At 49.4% G+C, this 19,622-nt stretch overlaps 1 protein-coding gene across 1 annotated transcript in view; it reads left to right on the top strand.

Moving 5' to 3' along the window:
- The window catches only part of NLN (neurolysin), a 77,048-nt gene extending 61,241 nt beyond the window's left edge, over nucleotides 1-15,807 (top strand). The window contains exons 10-13 of the mRNA XM_038765923.1: nucleotides 1,930-2,116; nucleotides 2,996-3,124; nucleotides 7,193-7,329; nucleotides 15,417-15,807. Coding sequence (XP_038621851.1) covers nucleotides 1,930-2,116; nucleotides 2,996-3,124; nucleotides 7,193-7,329; nucleotides 15,417-15,551 — 588 coding nt within the window. The 3' untranslated portion in view covers nucleotides 15,552-15,807. The remainder of the gene's footprint in view (nucleotides 1-1,929; nucleotides 2,117-2,995; nucleotides 3,125-7,192; nucleotides 7,330-15,416) is intronic.
- Nucleotides 15,808-19,622: the final 3,815 nt, after the last annotated feature.

The raw sequence follows: 19,622 nt of genomic DNA, 5'->3' as shown, positions 1-19,622 counted from the left end.
CGCATCCCGCCAGCGAGCGCCGTGGTTTTCTCATCTGTAAAATGGGGGCAGTTAAACCTTAGCTCTCCCTCTCTCACGGGGCTGTTGTGAGAAGAAAAATGATATGATCGGGGCAGAAGCGCGCTGGACCCTGCCGTCAGGTCCGGTTCCTCCAGGCCGGGGAAGTTGGCAGCCCACGGGGCGTCTCTGCGCCTGATGTGTCGAAGGCTCCTTCAGTCAATCAATCGTATTTATTGAGCGCTTACTGTGTGCAGAGCACTGTACTAAGCGCTTGGGAAGTCCAAGTTGGCAACATAGAGAGACGGTCCCTACCCAACAGTGGGCTCACTGCTCTATCGCTGCCGAGCGCCCGGTGTTTAACCAGAGAAGCACCTCCTTCCCTTCCCCACAGCACCTGTATATATGGATATATGTTTGTACGGATTTATTACTCTATTTATTTATTTTACTTGTACATATCTATTCTATTTATTTTAGTTAGTTAATATGTTTTGTTTTGTTGTCCGTCTCCCCCTTCTAGACTGTGAGCCCACTGTTGGGTAGGGACTGTCTCTAGATGTTGCCAGCTTGCACTTCCCAAGCGCTTAGTCCAGTGCTCTGCACACAGTAAGAGCTCAATAAATACGATTGATTGATTGATAGAGCACAGGCTCCGCCGCTTCTCTGCTGTGTGATCTTAGGCAAGTCACTTCGCTTCTCGGTGCTTCAGTTACCTCATCTGTAAAATGGGGATTGAGACGGTCAGCCCCACGTGGGACGTGGACCGCGTCCAACCTGCTTATCATATATCTGCCTGGCACATAGTAAGCGCTTAACAAATGCCACAGTTATTATTATTATCATCTCCTCCATACCTCATTCTGTAAAGTGGGGATGGAGACTGTGAGCCCCATGTGAGACAGGGACTGTGTCCAACCCGATTTGCTTGTATTCATTCATTCAGTCGTATTTGTTGAGCGCTTACTGTGTGCAGGGCACTGTATTAAGCACTTGGGAAGTCCAAGTTGGCAACATATAGCGACTGTCCCTACCCAACAGTGGGCTCACAGTCTAGAAGGGGGAGACAGACAACAAAACAAAACATATTAACAAAATAAAATAAATAGGAAGCAGGCTGCAAAGCTCGGCTCCCTAGAATTCATTTATTCATTCATTCAATCGTATTTATTGAGCACTTACTGTGTGCAGAGCACTGTATTAAGCGCTTGGGAAGTCCAAGTTGGCAACATATAGAGACGGTTCCTACCCAACAGTGGGCTCACAGTCTAGAAGGGGGAGACAGAGAACAAAACAAAACGTATTAACAAAATAAAATAAATAGGAAGCAGGCTGCAAAGCTCGGCTCCCTAGAATTCATTCATTCATTCATTCAATCGTATTTATTGAGCGCTTACTGTGTACAGAGCACTGTATTAAGCACTTGGGAAGTCCAAGATGGCAACATATAGAGACGGTCCCTACCCAGCAGCGGGCTCACAGTCTAGAAGGGGGAGACAGAGAACAAAACAAAACATATTAACAAAATAAAATAAATAGGAAGCAGTCTGCAAAGCTCGGCTCCCTAGAATTCATTCATTCATTCATTCAATCGTATTTATTGAGCGCTTACTGTGTACAGAGCACTGTATTAAGCGCTTGGGAAGTCCAAGTTGGCAACATATAGAGACGGTCCCTACCCAACAGCGGGCTCACAGTCTAGAAGGGGGAGACAGAGAACCAAACAAAACATATTAACAAAATAAAATAAGTAGAATAAAAATGTACAAGTCAAATAAGTAAATAGAGTAATAAATCCGTACAAACATATGTACAGGTGCTGTGGGGAAGGGAAGGAGCGCTTAGTATAGTGCCTGTCACATAGTCGGCACTCATTAAGTACTATTGATTGATTGATTATTATTATCGACCACCCACCCGTTCGCCTTCCAGACCGATTTTGCTCGCTTCAGCGGCACGAACGTGGAGACGGACTTCGTGGAGGTGCCTTCCCAGATGCTGGAGAATTGGGTGTGGGACCCCGAGTCCCTCCGCCAGCTCTCCAGGCATTACAAGGACGGCAGCCCCATCCCAGACAACCTCCTGGACAACCTCGTGGCATCCAGGCTGGTCAACACAGGTAGGCCCCGGAATCCTAGCAAAGGAAGCGCTCCGGAACATCCCGGGGTGCGATTCCCAACGCCGTTTGAGGTCGGGCGGGGGTTCCCACGAATGCCAGGGGAAGACCTGTATATATATGTATATGTTTGTACATATTTATTACTCTATTTTATTTGTACATATCTATTCTATTTATTTTATTTTGTTAGTATGTTTGGTTTTGTTCTCTGTCTCCCCCTTTTAGACTGTGAGCCCACTGTTGGGTAGGGACTGTCTCTAGATGTTGCCAATTTGTACTTCCCAAGCGCTTAGTCCAGTGCTCTGCACATAGTAAGCGCTCAGTAAATACGATTGATGATGATGATGATGATGACTCCTGCCCTCCCGGAGCTAGAGCCCTGCAGCGATCGATGGGAGAGGGATCAACGCTGCAGCGGACAAGTGGCAGAGCCGGGATTAGAACCCACGACCTCCTGATTCCCGGGCCTGGGCTCGGGATCCGATTGCCGCACTGCAATCGGGAAAAAAACGGGGCTCACGTTGCCTGCCTTTCCAGCTTCCAAGCTTGTTAGGAGGACAGAGTGAGGTCATGGATGGGACATGGGACATGGGATGGGACATGCTTAGTACAGTGCTCTGCACATAGTAAGCGCTCAATAAATGCGATTGATGATGATGATGAAAGCCCGGGGCAAAATGAAAGCACTCTCCAAATTCAAGCCGGTAGTCGTAGATACTGTTGTTAGGTTTTCTTGTCTTTCCCTTTAAATATGGACTGAGGAGTTGGGAGCGGTGGCCCGTGGGCATTCCGGTTTGTGGGAAGCGGGAGCGGGGTTGGCTCCCCGAGTGGTTTTCCAATGGCTCTGGAGCCCACGCGTGGACGCTCGCTCCCCGTTAGGGCTGCTGACCCTGCGGCAGATTGTTCTGAGCAAAGTGGATCAGTCTCTTCATACGAACACATCGCTGGACTCCGCGAGCGAGTACGCCGAGCTCTGCCTGGAGATCCTCGGGATTTCGGCAACTCCAGGTACGTGCCGGTTTTTGTCCCCGTGTCCTCCGAGGGGTCTCATGGCTGGGGAGGAGGAGGGAAAGGAAGAGCGTGTGTGCCTGTCAAATGACTTTCTTAAGTTCTCATTTCGACATTCGGGGCCTGGATGGTTCGGATAGTGGCCCTTGGCGGGGCCGAGGGAGGAGGCAACGGCAGTTGTTGAGTGCTTCGCACATAGTAAGCGCTTAACAAATACCATCGTTATTATTATTTGGCTTTACTACAGATGGGCAGAGCCAGGAGAGGACAGCTCTTCCATTCATTCATTCATTCATTCAATCTCCCCCTCGTCCCCCTCTCCAACCCCCCATCTTACCTCCTTCCCTTCCCCACAGCACCTGTATATATGTATATATGTTTGTACGTATTTATTACACTATTTATTTTATTTGTACATATCTATTCTATTTATTTTATTTTGTTAGTATGTTTGGTTTTGTTCTCTGTCTCCCCCTTTTAGACAGTGAGCCCACTGTTGGGTAGGGACTGTCTCTATATGTTGCCAATTTGTACTTCCCAAGCGCTTAGTACAGTGCTCTGCACATAGTAAGCACTCAATAAATACGATTGATGATGATGATGATGATGATGTTCTAAGCTCTGGATGTGCAAAGCCCTGTACTGTACTATTTGTTTATTTTACCTGTACATATTTATTCTATTTATTTTATTTTGTTAATATGTTTTCTTCTAAGCTCTGGATGTGCAAAGCACTGTACTGTACTATTTATTTATTTTACCTGTACATATTTATTCTATTTATTGTATTTTGTTAATATGTTTTCTTCTAAGCTCTGGATGTGCAAAGCACTGTACTGTACTATTTATTTATTTTACCTGTACATATTTATTCTATTTATTGTATTTTGTTAATATGTTATCTTCTAAGCTCTGGATGTGCAAAGCACTGTACTGTACTATTTATTTATTTTACTTGTACATATTCTATTTATTTTGTTACTATGTTTTGTTTTGTTGTCTGTCTCCCCCTTCTAGACTGAGCCCGCTGTTGGGTAGGGACCGTCTCTAGATGTTGCTAACTTGGACTTCCCAAGCGCTTAGTACAGTGCTCTGCACACAGTAAGCGCTCAATAAATACGATTGAATGAATAATACTAAGCACTTGGGAGAGTACACCCTAACAATAAACAGACACATGGAAATATGTTTGTACGTATTTATTACTCTATTTATTTATCATCATCATCATCAATCGTATTTATTGAGCGCTTACTATTTATTTTACTTGTACATATCTATTCTATTTTATTTTGTTAGTATGTTTGGTTTTGTCTCCCCCTTTTAGACTGTGAGCCCACTGTTGGGTAGGGACTGTCTCTAGATGTTGCCAATTTGTACTTCCCAAGCGCTTAGTACAGTGCTCTGCACACAGTAAGCGCTCAATAAATACGATTGAATGAATAATACTAAGCACTTGGGAGAGTACACCCTAACAATAAACAGACACATTTCCTCCCCACGATGGGCTTGCAGTCTAGAGGGGGAGACAGACATTAATAGAAATAAATCAGTTACCGATATGTGCGTATAAACGCTGTTAGTCCGGGCAGGGGGGTTGAATAAAGGGCGTAAGTCAGGTCGACGCAGAAGGGAGTGGGAGAAGAGGAAAGGAGGGCTTAGTCAGGGAAGGCCTCGTCTCTATATGTTGCCAACTTGTACTTCCCAAGCGCTTAGTACAGTGCTCTGCGCACAGTAGGCGCTCAATAAATACGATTGAATGAATGAATGAGGAGGTGGGCTTTCAATTAAGCCTTCAAAGCGGGAAGGAGTCATTGTCTGTCGGATCTGAGGAGGGAAAGCATTCCAGGCCAGAAGACGTGGGCGACGGGTCAGCGGCAGGAAAGAGGAAATATGTTCGTACATATTTATTACCCTATTTATTTATTTATTTATTTTACTTGTACATATCTATTCTATTTATTTTATTTTGTTAGTATGTTTGGTTTTGTCTCCCCCTTTCAGACTGTGAGCCCACTGTTGGGTAGGGACCGTCTCTAGATGTTGCCAATTTGTACTTCCCAAGCGCTTAGTACAGTGCTCTGCACACAGTAAGCGCTCAGTAAATACAATTAAATGAATGAATGAGGAGGTGGGCCTTCAATTAAGCCTTCAAAGCGGGAAGGAGTCATTGTCTGTCGGATCTGAGGAGGGAAAGCGTTCCAGGCCAGAAGACGTGGGCGACGGGTCAGTGGCAGGAAAGAGGAAATATGTTTGTACATATTTATTACTCTATTTATTTATCATCATCATCATCAATTGTATTTATTGAGCGCTTACTATTTATTTTACTTGTACATATCTATTCTATTTATTTTATTTTGTTAGTGTGTTTGGTTTTGTCTCCCCCTTTTAGACTGTGAGCCCACTGTTGGGTAGGGACTGTCTCTAGATGTTGCCAATTTGTACTTCCCAAGCGCTTAGTACAGTGTGCTGCACACAGTAAGCGCTCAATAAATACGATTGATGATGGTTGATGATGGTTGAAGCAGCGTGGCTCAGTGGAAAGAGCGCGGGCTTTGGAGTCAGAGGTCAAGGGTTCAAATCCCGGCTCTGCCACTTGTCAGCTGTGTGACTTTGGGCAAGTCACTTCACTTCTCTGGGCCTCAGTTCCCTCATCTGTAAAATGGAGATTAAGACTGTGAGCCCCACATGGGACAACCTGATCACCTTGTATCCTCCCCAGCGCTTAGAACAGTGCTTTGCACATAGTAAGCGCTTAATAAATGCCATCATTATTATTATTATTATTATGAGGAGATGGAGGGACCGGGTTATAGAGAAGCAGCGTGGCTCAGTGGAAAGAGCCCGGGCTTTGGAGTCAGAGGTCATGGGTTCAAATCCCGGCTCTGCACATTGTCAACTGTGTGACGTTGGGCAAGCCAGTTAACTTCTCTGTGCCTCAGTTACCTCATCTGTAAAATGGGGATGAAAACTGTGAGCCCCCCATGGGACAACCTGATCACCTTGTAACCTCCCCAGTGCTTAGAACAGTGCTTTGCACATAGTAAGCGCTTAATAAATGCCATTATTATTATTATTATTATTAGACGAGTGAAGTCCTGTGGGCTGGGTTATAGAAGGAGGGGGCAAGGTGAGGGCCAAGCCTGGGGGCTGGGGGATGGCCGGTTTGGCCCCTGAGAGCGCGCAGAGGTGGGCGGACCTCAGAATTTCCCGGGCGCCTGATGGGTGGGCACTTGGAGCCATTCGTCGCTTTGACAGTGCCACCGGCCTGCAGCCCGAGCCCTAGATGGGACAGAAAGGGAGGGATTAATCAATCAATCAGTCAATCAATCGTATTTATTGAGCGCTTACCGTGTGCAGAGCACTGGACCAAGCGCTTGGGAAGTCCAAGTTGGCAACACGTAGAGACGGTCCCTACCCAACAGTGGGCTCACGGTCTAGAAGGGGGAGACAGAGAACAAAACCAAACATATTAACGAAATAAAACAGAATAGATATGTTCAAAGTAAAATAAATAGAGTAATAAATATGTACAAACAGATATACACGTATACAGGTGCTGTGCTCTGCACACAGGAAGCGCTTAATAAATACAGTTGAATGAATGAATGAATGTTTGTACAGATTTATTACTCTATTTATTTGACTTGTACATATTTTCCATTCTATTTATTTTGTTAGCGATGTGCACCTAGCTTTATTTCTGTTCATTCTGATGACTTGACACCCGTCCACATGTTTTGTTTTGTCGGCCGTCTCCCCCTTCTAGACTGTGAGCCCGTTGTTGGGTAGGGGCCAGCTCTAGATGTTGCCACCTTGTACTTCCCAAGCGCTTAGTCCAGTGCTCTGCACACAGTAAGGGCTCAATAAATACGATTGAATGAATGAATGAAGGAAGGAAGGAAGGGAAGGAGGTAAGACGGGGGGATGGAGAGGGGGACGAGGGGGAGAGGAAGGAGGGGGCTCAGTCTGGGAAGGGGTACGGGGGTAGTCAGGCGAACTCAGCCATTGTGGGGGCCCAGATCCCAACCCAAGCCGCGACTTTAAGCACGCCTTGCTCCCCAGGAACAAATATGCCGGCGACCTTTGGACATCTGGCAGGCGGCTACGATGGCCAGTATTACGGATACCTCTGGAGCGAAGTGTTTTCCATGGACATCTTCTGTAGCAGCTTCCAACGAGAAGGATTGACGAATCCCGAGGTAGGGAGTTTCCTCTGGGGCGCCCGCTCTCCCCCCCACATCATCTCTTCTCCCCGTTTCTGAGTGGGAGCACAATGGCCACCCCCGTCGCAATCACAGGGGGGCCGGGGAGCGCTTTTCGCTTCTTCAGAGGCCCCCGTCTCCCAAGATCATCGCACGTCCAAGGCGGCGGATTGCCGGGTGAAGTGATTAATACTTCTGCAGTCCATTCCCACTCATTAACGTTCTGTTACGTCGCATGATCAACATTTTAAAGCTCCATTTTGGACCCCCTTGGGCGTACTTCCCAAGCGCTTAGTACAGTGCTCTGCACACAGTAAGCGCTCAATAAATACGATTGATGATGATGATCACAGGGGCTGGTTTTGCCACGTGCCCCTCGGCCCTCTGGTTTTGCAGGAGGGTGGGATTATGAGAAGCAGCGTCGTGTATTGGATAGACCACGGACTTGGGAGTCAGAACGTCATGGATTCTAACCCTGGCCCTGCCACCTGTCTGCTGGGTGACCTTGGGCAAGTCACGTCACTCCCCTGTGCCTCAGTTCCCTCATCTGGAAAATTGGGGATTGAGACAGTGAGCCCCGCATGGGACGGGGACCCGATTTGCTCGTATCCACCCCAGTGCTCAGTACAGTGCCTGGCACATAGTAAGCGCATAACATATACCGTCATTACTGTTATCAGTATTATTGGGGGAGGAGCGAGAGCATCTTCCCACAACGCTGCACAGCCCTGGGGCATCCAGCTAATTTCCCTCTCTCTACAAGGAAACCTCTCCTCTCCCGTTGTTTTCTTTTTAATGGCTTTTTGTTAAGTGCTTACTATTTGCTAGGCACTGTCCTAGCCACTCTGGTTGATACAAGCTAATCATGTTGGACACAGTCCCCGTCCCACGCGGGGCTCGCTGGCTTAATCCCCATTTTCCAGATGAGGTAACAGGCCCAGAGAAGTGAAGTGACTTGCCCCAGGTCACCCAGCTGACAGTTGGCGGAGGCAGGATTAAAACCCAGATCCTCCTGACTCTTAGGCCTGGGCTCTAGCTATTAGGCAGTGCTGCTCCCTCCAACACCGTGGTGAGGCAGGAATCCCATGCCGCTCTTCTTCCTAGGCCTCGTGGCCCACAGGGCCCTGTGAAGTGTGCTGACATCATTCATTCATTCATTCAATCAATCAGTCAATCAATCAATCAATCAATCGTATTTATTGAGCGCTTACTGTGTGCAGAGCACTGTACATCGAGCTGTTGAGCTGTCGGTCTTTGCATCCCTGCCCCGGGGCTTTCCCTAGGGTCGTCCCAGTCTGCCTTCTGACCGAGGCGGGGGCTTCGTATTTATTACTCTATTTATTTTATTTGTACATATTTATTCTATTGATTTTATTTTGTTAATATGTTTGGTTTTGTCGTCCGTCTCCCCCTTCTAGACTGTGAGCCCGCTGTTGGGTAGGGACCGTCTCTAGACGTTGCCAACTTGCTTAGTGCAGTGCTCTGCACACAGTAAGCGCTCAATAAATACGATTGAATCATCATCATCATCATCAATCGTATTTATTGAGCGCTTACTATGTGCAGCGCACTGTACTAAGCACTTGGGAAGTACAAATTGGCAACATCTAGAGACAGTCCCTACCCAACAGCGGGCTCACAGTCTAAAAGGGGGAGACAGAGAACAAAACCAAACATACTAACAAAATAAAATAAATAGAATAGATATGTACAAGTAAGATAAATAAATAGAGTAATAAATATGTACATACATATATACAGGTGCTGTGGGGAAGGGAGGGAGGTAAGATGGGGGGGATGGAGAGGGGGAGAGGAAGGAAGGGGCTCAGTCTGGGAATGAATGAACCCCACCCGGGCGGCCCCAGCTGAGCGGAGGGCACGGAGGGGAGACGGATCTTCTCCGAACTCGGTCCGCGGGGGATTCGGGGCAAGTCTCCCCACGGCGGCCGAACAAAGGGCCCTTTCTGGTGGGATCGGCAGCTCCGGCTCAACCGAGGCTCCCTAAAAGATTTCCTCAGGCCGCCCGAGAAGCCGAGTTGCAGCTTGACCACTGACCTTCAAGCGTTCCGGCGGCGGAGAGTGAATTTGTCGGCACCCGGGTGGGCACGGTGCCGGGCATGGACGCCTCCGGATCCTGCCCTTTGGGGGTTCCCGATCCAGTGGAGGGATGGAAGGGCAGACTGAACAGACCCCGATGGGCCCCTCTCCCACTGGCCCTCTTTCCCTATCCTCTTGCCAGCTGGGGATGAGCCGAGCTTCCTCTCCCGACCCCCTGGCAAGCTCACCGGTTGCCAGCCAGGTGGACTGTTGTTCTTCATTGAATATTTTGATTCAAGCAACAATCATCCTCCCTCCTCCTGTTCTTTCCCCTGTTCTTCATTCCGAGCTGGCCGGGCCCCAGAGCAGTCGAGCCATCCGTCGTATTTATTGAGCGCTTAATGTGTGCAGAGGACCGCACTAAGCTCCTGGGAGTCGGTAGGCGGTCCCTGCCCACTGTATTAAGCGCTTGAGAAGCAGCGTGGTTCAGTGGAAAGAGCCCGGGCTTTGGAGTCAGAGGTCATGGGTTCGGATCCCGGCTCCGCCACCTGTCTGCTCTGTGACCTTGGGCAAGTCACTTAACTTCTCTGAGCCTCAGTTCCCTCATCTGTAAAATGGGGATTAAGACTGCGAGCCCCACGTGGGACAACCTGATCACTTTGTATCCCCCCAGCGCTTAGAACAGTGCTTTGCACATAGTAAGCGCTTAACAAATGCCAACATTATTATTATTATTATTGTTATTGGGAAAAGACGTTACAACAGAGTTGGCAAACACGCGTCCTGTGGTTCTAAATGATTCCTCCTTCGGTTCAAGTTTGCTGCTAACGAAAATGTTGGTATTTAAGCGCTTACTATGTGCCAATCACTGTTGTAAGCACTGGGGTAGACTGTGAGCCCACTGTTGGGTAGGGACCGTCTCTATATGTTGCCAACTTGTACTTCCCAAGCGCTTAGTAAAGTGCTCTGCACAGGGTAAGCGCTCAACCCGGCTCTGCCACTTGTCAGCTGTGTGACTTTGGGCAAGTCATTTCACTTCTCTGGGCCTCAGTTCCCTCATCTGTAAAATGGGGATTAAGACTGTGAGCCCCCCGTGGGACAACCTTGATCACCTTGTATCCCCCCCAGCGCTTAGAACAGTGCTTTGCACATAGTAAGCGCTTAATAAATGCCGTTATTATTATTAATAAATACAATTGAATGAATGAATGAATGACTGACTACAAAGTCATCAGGTTGTCCCACGTGGGGCTGACAGTCTTCATCCCCATTTGACAGATGAGGTCACTGAGGCCCAGAGAAGTGAAGTGACTTGCCCAAGGTCACACAGCTGACAAGCAGCAGAGCCGGGATTAGAACCCACGACCTCCGACTCCCGAGCCCGGGCTCTGTCCACTGAGCCACGCTGCTTCTCTGCCGAAGCTTTCGATTGGAGCCACAATAGCTATGTTTATCTAGAAGTTTAAATAAATAAACTGGATTAATGTAGTTAATATAAATAAATGAACTTGAGGTATGTACGTAAATGCTGTGAGGCTTGGGGGAGGGCTGAATAAAGGATGCACCTTCAAGTGTAGAGCAGGGAATGGTTTTCGTCCCAAACAGTTTGGGAGTTTGAACTGCGGTCCAGCCTTGAGTGCGATGATGGAGCTGCTTGGTCCCTGGGCTCCATTCCCCTCTCCTCCTCCCACCTTTTCTCCCGAGCGGGGCCCGAAGGCCCTCAATCAATCAATCAATCAATCAATCGTATTTATTGAGCGCTTACTGTGTGCAGAGCACGGTACTAAGCGCTTGGGAAGTACAAGTTGGCAACAGCCACCACCCCCACGGCCCCCAAGCCGCCCCACTGGCATGGAAAAGGGAATAATAATAATAATGATGGTATCTGTTAAGCACTTACTATGTACCAAGCACTGTTCTAAGTGCTGGGGTAGATACAAGGTAATCAGGTTGTCCCAAGTGGGGCTCACCTTCTCAATCCCCATTTTGCAGATGTGGTAACCGAGGCCCAGAGAACTGAAGCAACCAGCCGAAGGTCACACAGCAAGCAATTGGCAGAGATGGGATTAGAACCCAGGTCCTCTGACACCTAATCAATCAATCAATCAATCAATCGTATTTATTGAGCGCTTACTGTGTGCAGAGCACTGTACTAAGCGCTTGGGAAGTACAAGTTGGCAACAACCACCCCCCCCCACGGCCCCCAAGCCGCCCCACTGGCCGGCGGCCAGAGCAGCCCAGGGTCGGGCGGTCGACGGACTGCCCTGCAGCTGCATGGTATTTAGTGAGTGCTTACTCTGTGCAGAACACCATACTAAGCGCTTGGGAATGGATATTACAGCAGAGTGGGCGGATATATTCCCAGTGGTTTGAAATGATTGCTTTCCTCCTTTGGGTTCAGGTTTGCTGCGGCACCTTATGATTCAAGCAACAATCATCCTCTCTCCTCCCTTCTCCCCCCTCCTTCCTCTCCCTCTTCCTTCTCTCCCACTTCCTTCTCTCCCTCCACCTCCTCCCCCCCTTTCCTCCCTCCTTCCTTCCTCCCCGTCATCCCCCTCTCCATCCCCCCATCTTACCTCCTTCCCTTCCTCACAGCACCTGTATATATGTATATATGTTTGTACATATTTATTACTCTATTTATTTTGCTTGTACATATCTATTTATTTTATTTTGTTAGTATGTTTGGTTTTGTTCTCTGTCTCCCCCTTTTAGACTGTGAGCCCACTGTTGGGTAGGGACTGTCTCTAGATGTTGCCAACTTGGACTTCCCAAGCGCTTAGTATAGTGCTCTGCACAAAGTAAGCGCTCAATAAATACGATTGATTGATTGATTGATCCCCCTCCTCCCTTTCTGCCCTCTCCTCTCCTCCTTCTCCCTCCTCTCCCTCCTCCTTCCCCTTCCCATCTTCCTCTCCCTCCACTCCCTGCTCTCTCTTCTTTCCCTCCTCTTTTCCTCTTTCTCCTCCTCCTCCTCTCTCTTCTGCTTTCTTCTTTCTCCTCCTCCCCCTCCTCCTTTCCCTCCTCTTTTCCTCTTTCTCCTCCTCCTCTCCCTTCTCCTTTCCTCTTTCTCCTCCTCTCCCTCCTCCTTTCCCTCCTCTTTTCCTCTTTCTGCTCCTCCTTTTCCTCCTCCTTTCCTTTCTCCTCCACCTCTTCCTCCTCCTTTCCTTACTCCTCCACCTCCTCTCTCTCCCTCCTTTCTTCCTCTTTATTCTCCTCCTCCCCGCCTTCTTCCTTTTTTCCTCTTCCTCTTCATTCTCTTATTCTTTCCAAGTGTCTTCCTTCTCCTCCTCCCCTCCTCATCCTCACGCCTCTTTTGTGAGTGAAAATTCTCCCTCTGGCGACTCTGTGGCTGAGTACGCAACCGAGTCACCTCCTGGCAAAATGCCCTTGAGCTCCACGTTCTCACCCCGAGCCCCTTCCTCAAGCCAGCTCTTTGGAGAAGGGGAAAAAACCCGACCTCCCGCAGCCCCCTCCCCATCCCCAGAAGGGCTTCAGGCTGGCCGGCTCAAAATCTCATTGCGGAGGAAATGAAACTAATAAGAGCCCATTGCTCCGTAATTCAGGAAATTGAATAAGCCTGTTGGAGTTTGGACACAATTGGGAAGCTCAATCTGGATCGAACCCCATATGGTGAACCTGCTTTGAAATGGCCTTGCCTCGCTCACCAATCCTGGCCCTTCTTCGTTCCTGGGAGACCGACATTCCTGCCTGAAGCTCTGGGCCCTGAGGCTTTAGCAGATTTGGTGGATTTACCCCTGCCCTTCCCAATTCCCCCCTCTGAATCTGCCATATTCTATTTATTTTATTTTGTTAGTATATTTGGTTTTGTTCTCTGTCTCCCCCTTTTAGACTGTGAGCCCACTGTTGGGTAGGGACTGTCTCTAGATGTTGCCAACTTGGACTTCCCAAGCGCTTAGTACAGTGCTCTGCACACAGTAAGCGCTCAATAAATACGATTGATTGATTGATTGATTAGTAATCCTCTCCCCCGCCCTCTCTCGCTATCTCACTCACCGCTTTTCCTGGTCCACGCCACCCGCCAACTTTTAACTTTTAGAGAAGCAGCGTGGCTCAGTGGAAAAGAGCCCGGGCTTTGGAGTCCGAGGTCATGGGTTCAAACCCCGGCTCTGCCACTTGTCAGCCGTGTGACCTTGGGTAAGTCACTTCACTTCTCTGGGCCTCTGTAAAATGGGGATGAAGACTGTGAGCCCCCCGTGGGACAACCTGATCACCTTGTAACCTCTCCAGCGCTTAGAACAGTGCTTTGCACATAGTAAGCGCTCAATAAATACGATTGATTGATTGATTGATTGCCTCAGTTACCTCATCTGTAAAAAATGGGGATTAAGACTGTGAGCCCCACGTGGGACAGCCTGATCACCTTGTATCCCCCCCAGTGCTTAGAACAGTGCTTTGCACATAGTAAGCGCTTAACAAATACTATTATTATGATTATTACAGTGCTCTGCACACAGTAAGCACTCAGTAAAGGGCTCATCTGATGTACAGTTACTCTCCCCCACTTCAAAGCCTTATTGAAGGCCTGTCTCCTCCCAGAGACCTTCCCTGACTGAGCCCTCCTTTCCTCTTCTCCCCATCCCTTCTGCATCACCCTGACTTGCTCCCTTTTTCATCCCCCCTCCCAGCACTTAATAATAATAATAATAATAATAATAATGGCATTTATTAAGTGTTCACTATGTGCAAAGCACTATTCGCACCTGTGTACATATCTGTCGTTTATTTATATTAATGTCTGTCTTTCCCCCTAGACTGTCTGACCCTCATTTTGGGTAGGGAATGTATCTGTTTATTGTGTTGCACTCTCCCAAGCGCTTAGTACAGTGCTTTGCACACAGTAAGCGCTCTGTAAATACGATTGAATGAATGAATGAATGAGTACCACTGATGGATGGATGAAGCGCTCTGAATGAGAGAGCAGAGTTCAGACACCCCGCCCTTTCTTTAATAGTATTTGCAGGACGCAAAGAGAAGCAGCGTGGCTCAGTGGAAAGAGCCCGGGCTTGGGAGTCAGAGGTCATGGGTTCGAATCCGGGCTCTGCCACATGTCTGCTGTGTGACCTTGGGCAAGTCACTTAACTTCTCTGAGCCTCAGTGACCTCATCTGTAAAATGGGGATTAAGATTGTGAGCCCCACGTGGGACAACCTGGTCACCTTGTATCCCCCCCAGTGCTTAGAACAGGGCTTTGCACATAGTAAGCGCTTAACAAATGCCATTATTATTATTATTATTATGCGCCAGGCACTGTACTAAATGCTAGGGTAGACACAAGCTAATCAGGTGGGCCCCAGTCCATGTTCCACGTGGGGCTCCAGTCTTAATCCCCATTTTACAGGTGAGGTAACTGAGGCCCAGAGAAGCCAAGTGACTTGCCTGAAGTTAAGGTCACACCAGTGGCCAGTGGCGGAAGCCGAGATTAGAAACCAGGTCCTCTGCTTCCCGGGCCCGTGCTCTATCCGAAAGGCCACTCCGCTTCGTAGTAAAGTGTTTATGACAGTGTGGGATAGCGATGTGGTGTGACTGAGGAATCCTGCCCATTCCAGGAGGAGGCAGGAAAGCCGGCGCTCACCCAACCACAAAGAAACCGACAAAACCCACCAAGGTACCAAAGTCGGCAGCATAGAAACCTAGGAAAGGTATGCTGCAAACACTCATTTATTCATTCATTCATTCAATCGTCTTTATTGAGCGCTTACTGTGTGCAGAGCACTGGACTAAGCGCTTGGGATGTACAAGTTGGCAACATAGAGAGACGGTCCCTACCCAACAGCGGGCTCACAGCCTAGAAAAGCAACTCACACTCGCCAAGAAAAGACGTTTACTCGTCTTGGAGAGGGTCACCGCCGAGAGGGATTGGAACCAACCGCGTTAAACCCGGACCGCCTTGGAGGAGGAGGTGGATTTAGGAAGCTAGAAGGAGGCGGATTTTGCTAAAGGGGAAGGGGCCGGGCGTCCTCCTTAGAGCCGGCCTTCAGGGAGTGGCGGTGACAAACCCTCACACGGAACTCTTTCTCGTACTAGGTGGGAATGAAATACCGAAACCTCATCCTGAAACCCGGGGGATCCGTGGACGGCATGGACATGCTTCGGAATTTCTTGAGCCGCGAGCCAAACCAGAAAGCGTTCTTAATGAGTAAAGGATTGCACGCCGTGTAGACCTGGGATTCTTTTGTAGCAGCCCCTGTCTGATGGACAGCCTGGCCGGAGGGAGTTTGGCAGCCCGAAGATCAGGGTTGGCTGGTTTCGTCACGGTGTGTTCTTTTTTTTAAATTCGTTTTTAAAGCTGAATGGCCAGAAAGCTATCACCCCAGGACGGACCCGGAAGAAATCTGTTGTGCTTTAGAAGCACACGTAAATGTCGTGGTGGATTTTTTTAAATATATATATATAAATATACATACAGAAAATTTGATGAGTCTGTTTTGGATTTAACGAAAACAGTCTGGTTCACGTTCCCCGGGTGAGGGTCGAGAGTTTCTCCACGGAAAACTCCCTGCCTTCTGCGTTTTGAGGATCGCACCCTTAATCCGTCTCTGCGGTTTTGCTGTTACGGTTTTCCGGTCACGATGAGTGGATGTTCCTGCCGTTCCTTCCCCTTGCGAGTGCTCTGCACATAGTAAGCGCTCAATAAATACGATTGATGATGAGTGTTTCCCTCGGGGCCAAAACCGGCCTACGCTGCCGTGGAGGTCCAGAGCCTCGGGTTTTCCCCTCACGCGGGGCTCCCCCCACCCACGCTGTTTCCATCACCCCTCTCTGCTTGGTCACGCCGGGCGCCTCCTTGAAGGTTTGACACAAGCCACCTTTTTTGATACCCTCCATCCCCCCACCTCCCTCTGTCTTCCCACCTCCACCTCATCCTGAAGCTTCCCCAGCCGCGTAGCGCCCAGGAACAATTCCTGGACCACGTCTACCTTAGCTTAAGGGAAGTCCAGCCCCAGCTTTCCAAACCGTACGCCCCGGGCCGCTCAGAGCATCGCACTGCAGAAGCCCAAGTGGAGAGGCTTGTGGAATTGTTTTCCATCACGGCGCACGCCTGGCCGCGAGTGAGTCAATAATAATGATAACTGTGGGATTTGTTGAGCCCTTACTGTGTGCAGAGCACTGTACTAAGGCACTCTACTTACTCTACATAGCAAGCGCTCAACAAACCCCACAGTTTGCTATGTGCCAGACACTCTACTTAAAGTAGAGTGTCTTAGTACAGTGCTCTGCACGCAGTAAGCGCTCAATAAATACGATTGAATGAATGAATACTAAGCGCCGGGGTGGATACAAGCAAATCGGATTGGACGCAGCCCCTTTCCCGTGTGGGGCTTCACTGTCTCAATTTACATTTTCCAGATGAGGTAACTGAGGCACAGAGAAGGTAAGTGATCCGACTGCGTTGACCCCCGGGTTGACCGGAGGCTGAGCCTAAAGACCTTCCACTCATCCTCTGCGGTCAGTCGCCCTGACACCCCACGTCGAAACCCGCCGGCTCGCGATACCCAAGAGACTGACTCGCGACGCACAAACCTGGGGGGTCCCTTGGCTCCAAAACCGGGGGCCGGGCCCAGGGATTCAAGGTTACGAGGCTGCTCGCGTTTTTCACAAAGCCAAATAAATGGCGCGTTTTGTAAATGTGAACACATTATTTATTTTCTATTTTCTATTTATGCTATGTATTTCATTTTGTTAATATGTTTTGTTTTGTTCTCTGTCTCCCCCTTCTAGACTGTGAGCCCACTGTTGGGTAGGGACCGTCTCTCTATGTTGCCAACTTGGACTTCCCAAGCGCTTTGTACAGTGCTCTGCACACAGTAAGCGCTCAATAAATACAATTGAATGAATGAATGAATGACCAGAGTCACACAGCTGATAAGTGGCAGAGCCGGGATTAGAACCCATGACCTCTGACTCCCAAGTCCGGGCTCTTTCCACTGAGCCACGAACGGTGGTGGGAGGCAGAGGGGTGGGCGGGCACCGGATGTAAAGGTTTGGAGTCCTCCCAACCCCCTGGTCTTCCCACAGGCACTTATCCAAGAGGAATTATCCTCTGGGCAAACATACAGCCTCGACTGATCCGCAGACTCAGTGAGTTCGCTCAGATCCCCTGGAAGCTCTGCCCTCGTCTCCGTCCCTTCGGCCAACCCAAAAGTCTTGGAAGATTGCTTGAACTCATTCATTCGACTGTATTTATTGAGCGCTTACTGTGTGCAGAGCACTGTACTAAGCGCTTGGGAAATACAAGTTGGCAACTGTAAACGGGGATGAGCCCTTTTAGACTGTGAGCCCACTATTGGGTAGGGACTGTCTCTATATGTTGCCAACTTGGACTTCCCAAGCGCTTAGTCCAGTGCTCTGCACACAGTAAGCGCTCAATAAATACGATTGATGATGATGATGGGTGTAAGCGCTCAATAAATACGATTGATGATGATGATGATGGGTTCAGTGATCGGCGAGGCGAGAGAGAGAGAGAGAGGCTGGGGACGGAAAGCCTGAGTTTTATATCAAATTTATTCCGCGAGGCCAATTGAATTTGTGTAATTGTTTAGGCGCAATGGATTGAACTTCCCTTTCGGGAGGAATATAATCAATTAGCAATATTAGAGCTTCCCTACACGGGAGGAACACAAGCATACGTTAATCGCGCATGGGTGAGGCGGCTAGCTCCCACCCGTGTGCACTTCCCGCTCGGGAAGAATCCACTTACTTTCCCACATGGGAGGAATTCCTTCCATTCCCCGCGCACGTGGTGGGCGGCTAGCTCTCACCATGTGCTCTCCCTCCGTGGGAGGGATCCACTGATGATTCCCATCAGCAGCGGGGTACCAGGGTCCCACCCCCGAGACACTCACCCGTCCCGCGGCCCGGAGCGGGCGTCTGGCCTTCTTGGCAGAGAAAGACACGTGGGTTGCTGCCGCTGCTGCAGCAGTTGGTCCTCCTGCTGCTGCGTGTCTTGGTGTTCTGACCCCGAAGGTCAGAGGGGACAGGTATTTATCGCCTGTGCTCCTCGGCCATTCCAGCTTTCGGCCTCAGTCTATCCAATCTGTGCCCTTCCCCCTCCTCCGTACCTAATTGGATTGGCACGGGGGCCAGGGACACCGTTCTAAGCGCTGGGGAGCTTACAAGGTGATCAGGTTGTCCCACAGGGTGGGCTCACAGTCTTACTCCCCATTTTACGGGTGAGGGAACTGAGGCACAGAGAAGTTCATTCATTCATTCATTCATTCAATCGTATTTATTGAGCGCTTACTGTGTGCAGAGCACTGGACTAAGCTCTTGGGAAGTCCAAGTCGGCAACATATAGAGACGCTCCCTACCCAACAGCGGGCCCGCAGCCTAGAAGGGGGAGACAGAGAACAAAACATATTAACAAAATAAAATAAATAGAATAAACATGTACAAATAAAATAGAGTAATAAATCCATACAAACATATATACATCTATACAGGTGCTGTGGGGAGGGGAAGGAGGTAAGGCGGGGGGAATGGGGAGAGGAAGGAGGGGGCTCAGTGTGGGAAGGCCTCCTGGAGGAGGTGAGCTCTCAGTAGGGCTTTGAAGGGAGGAAAAGAGCTAGCTTGGCGGATGTGCGGAGGGAGGGCATTCCGGACCAGGGGGAGGACGTGGGCCGGGGGTCGACGGCGGGACGGGCGAGAACGAGGCCCAGTGAGGAGATTATTGGCAGAGGAGCAGAGGGTGCAGGCTGGGCTGGAGAAGGACAGAAGGGAGGTGAGGTAGGAGGGGGCGACGTGATGGACAGCCTTGAAGCCAAAGGTGAGGAGTTTTGCCTGATAAAAGTTGTGACTTGCCCAAAGTCAACCAGTAAAAGTCAATGGAGGTGTAAATCTGTGTCCCGAGAGTGAAGGGAGAGGCTTGGGGCTGACTGTAAGCCAGAGTATGGGGAAGGGCTACACACGTGTTTGGGGGGTGGGGGCAGAAGATAGGGGCGTAGGGTGTTGGCCCTTGGGGGGCCAAGTATAGTCAGGGAGTTTTCCCATCCTCCAGTTGGCAAGGGACAGGGGAATCGCCCTTTCCCTGAAACTCCGGCTGCCCCCATGTCCTGGGGCTCGCCAGAACACTTTGAGCCGGGTCTGGAATTGAGCCGGGCGCTCAATAAATACGATTGAATGAATGATTGGAGCCTTTGGCCCAGCGGAGAGGGCGGGGGCATCCAGCTGCGGGCACCCCAGGTAGACCCGAGGTGAGGAGGGAGATCATGGGCGGCCACGGGCGGGAGC

The sequence above is a fragment of the Tachyglossus aculeatus genome, chromosome 23 (assembly GCF_015852505.1).
Source record: "Tachyglossus aculeatus isolate mTacAcu1 chromosome 23, mTacAcu1.pri, whole genome shotgun sequence".
Classification (NCBI taxonomy): Eukaryota; Metazoa; Chordata; class Mammalia; order Monotremata; family Tachyglossidae; genus Tachyglossus; species Tachyglossus aculeatus.
Note: the sequence above shows the minus strand (reverse complement) of the source record. Positions and strands in the feature narration are given on the sequence as shown.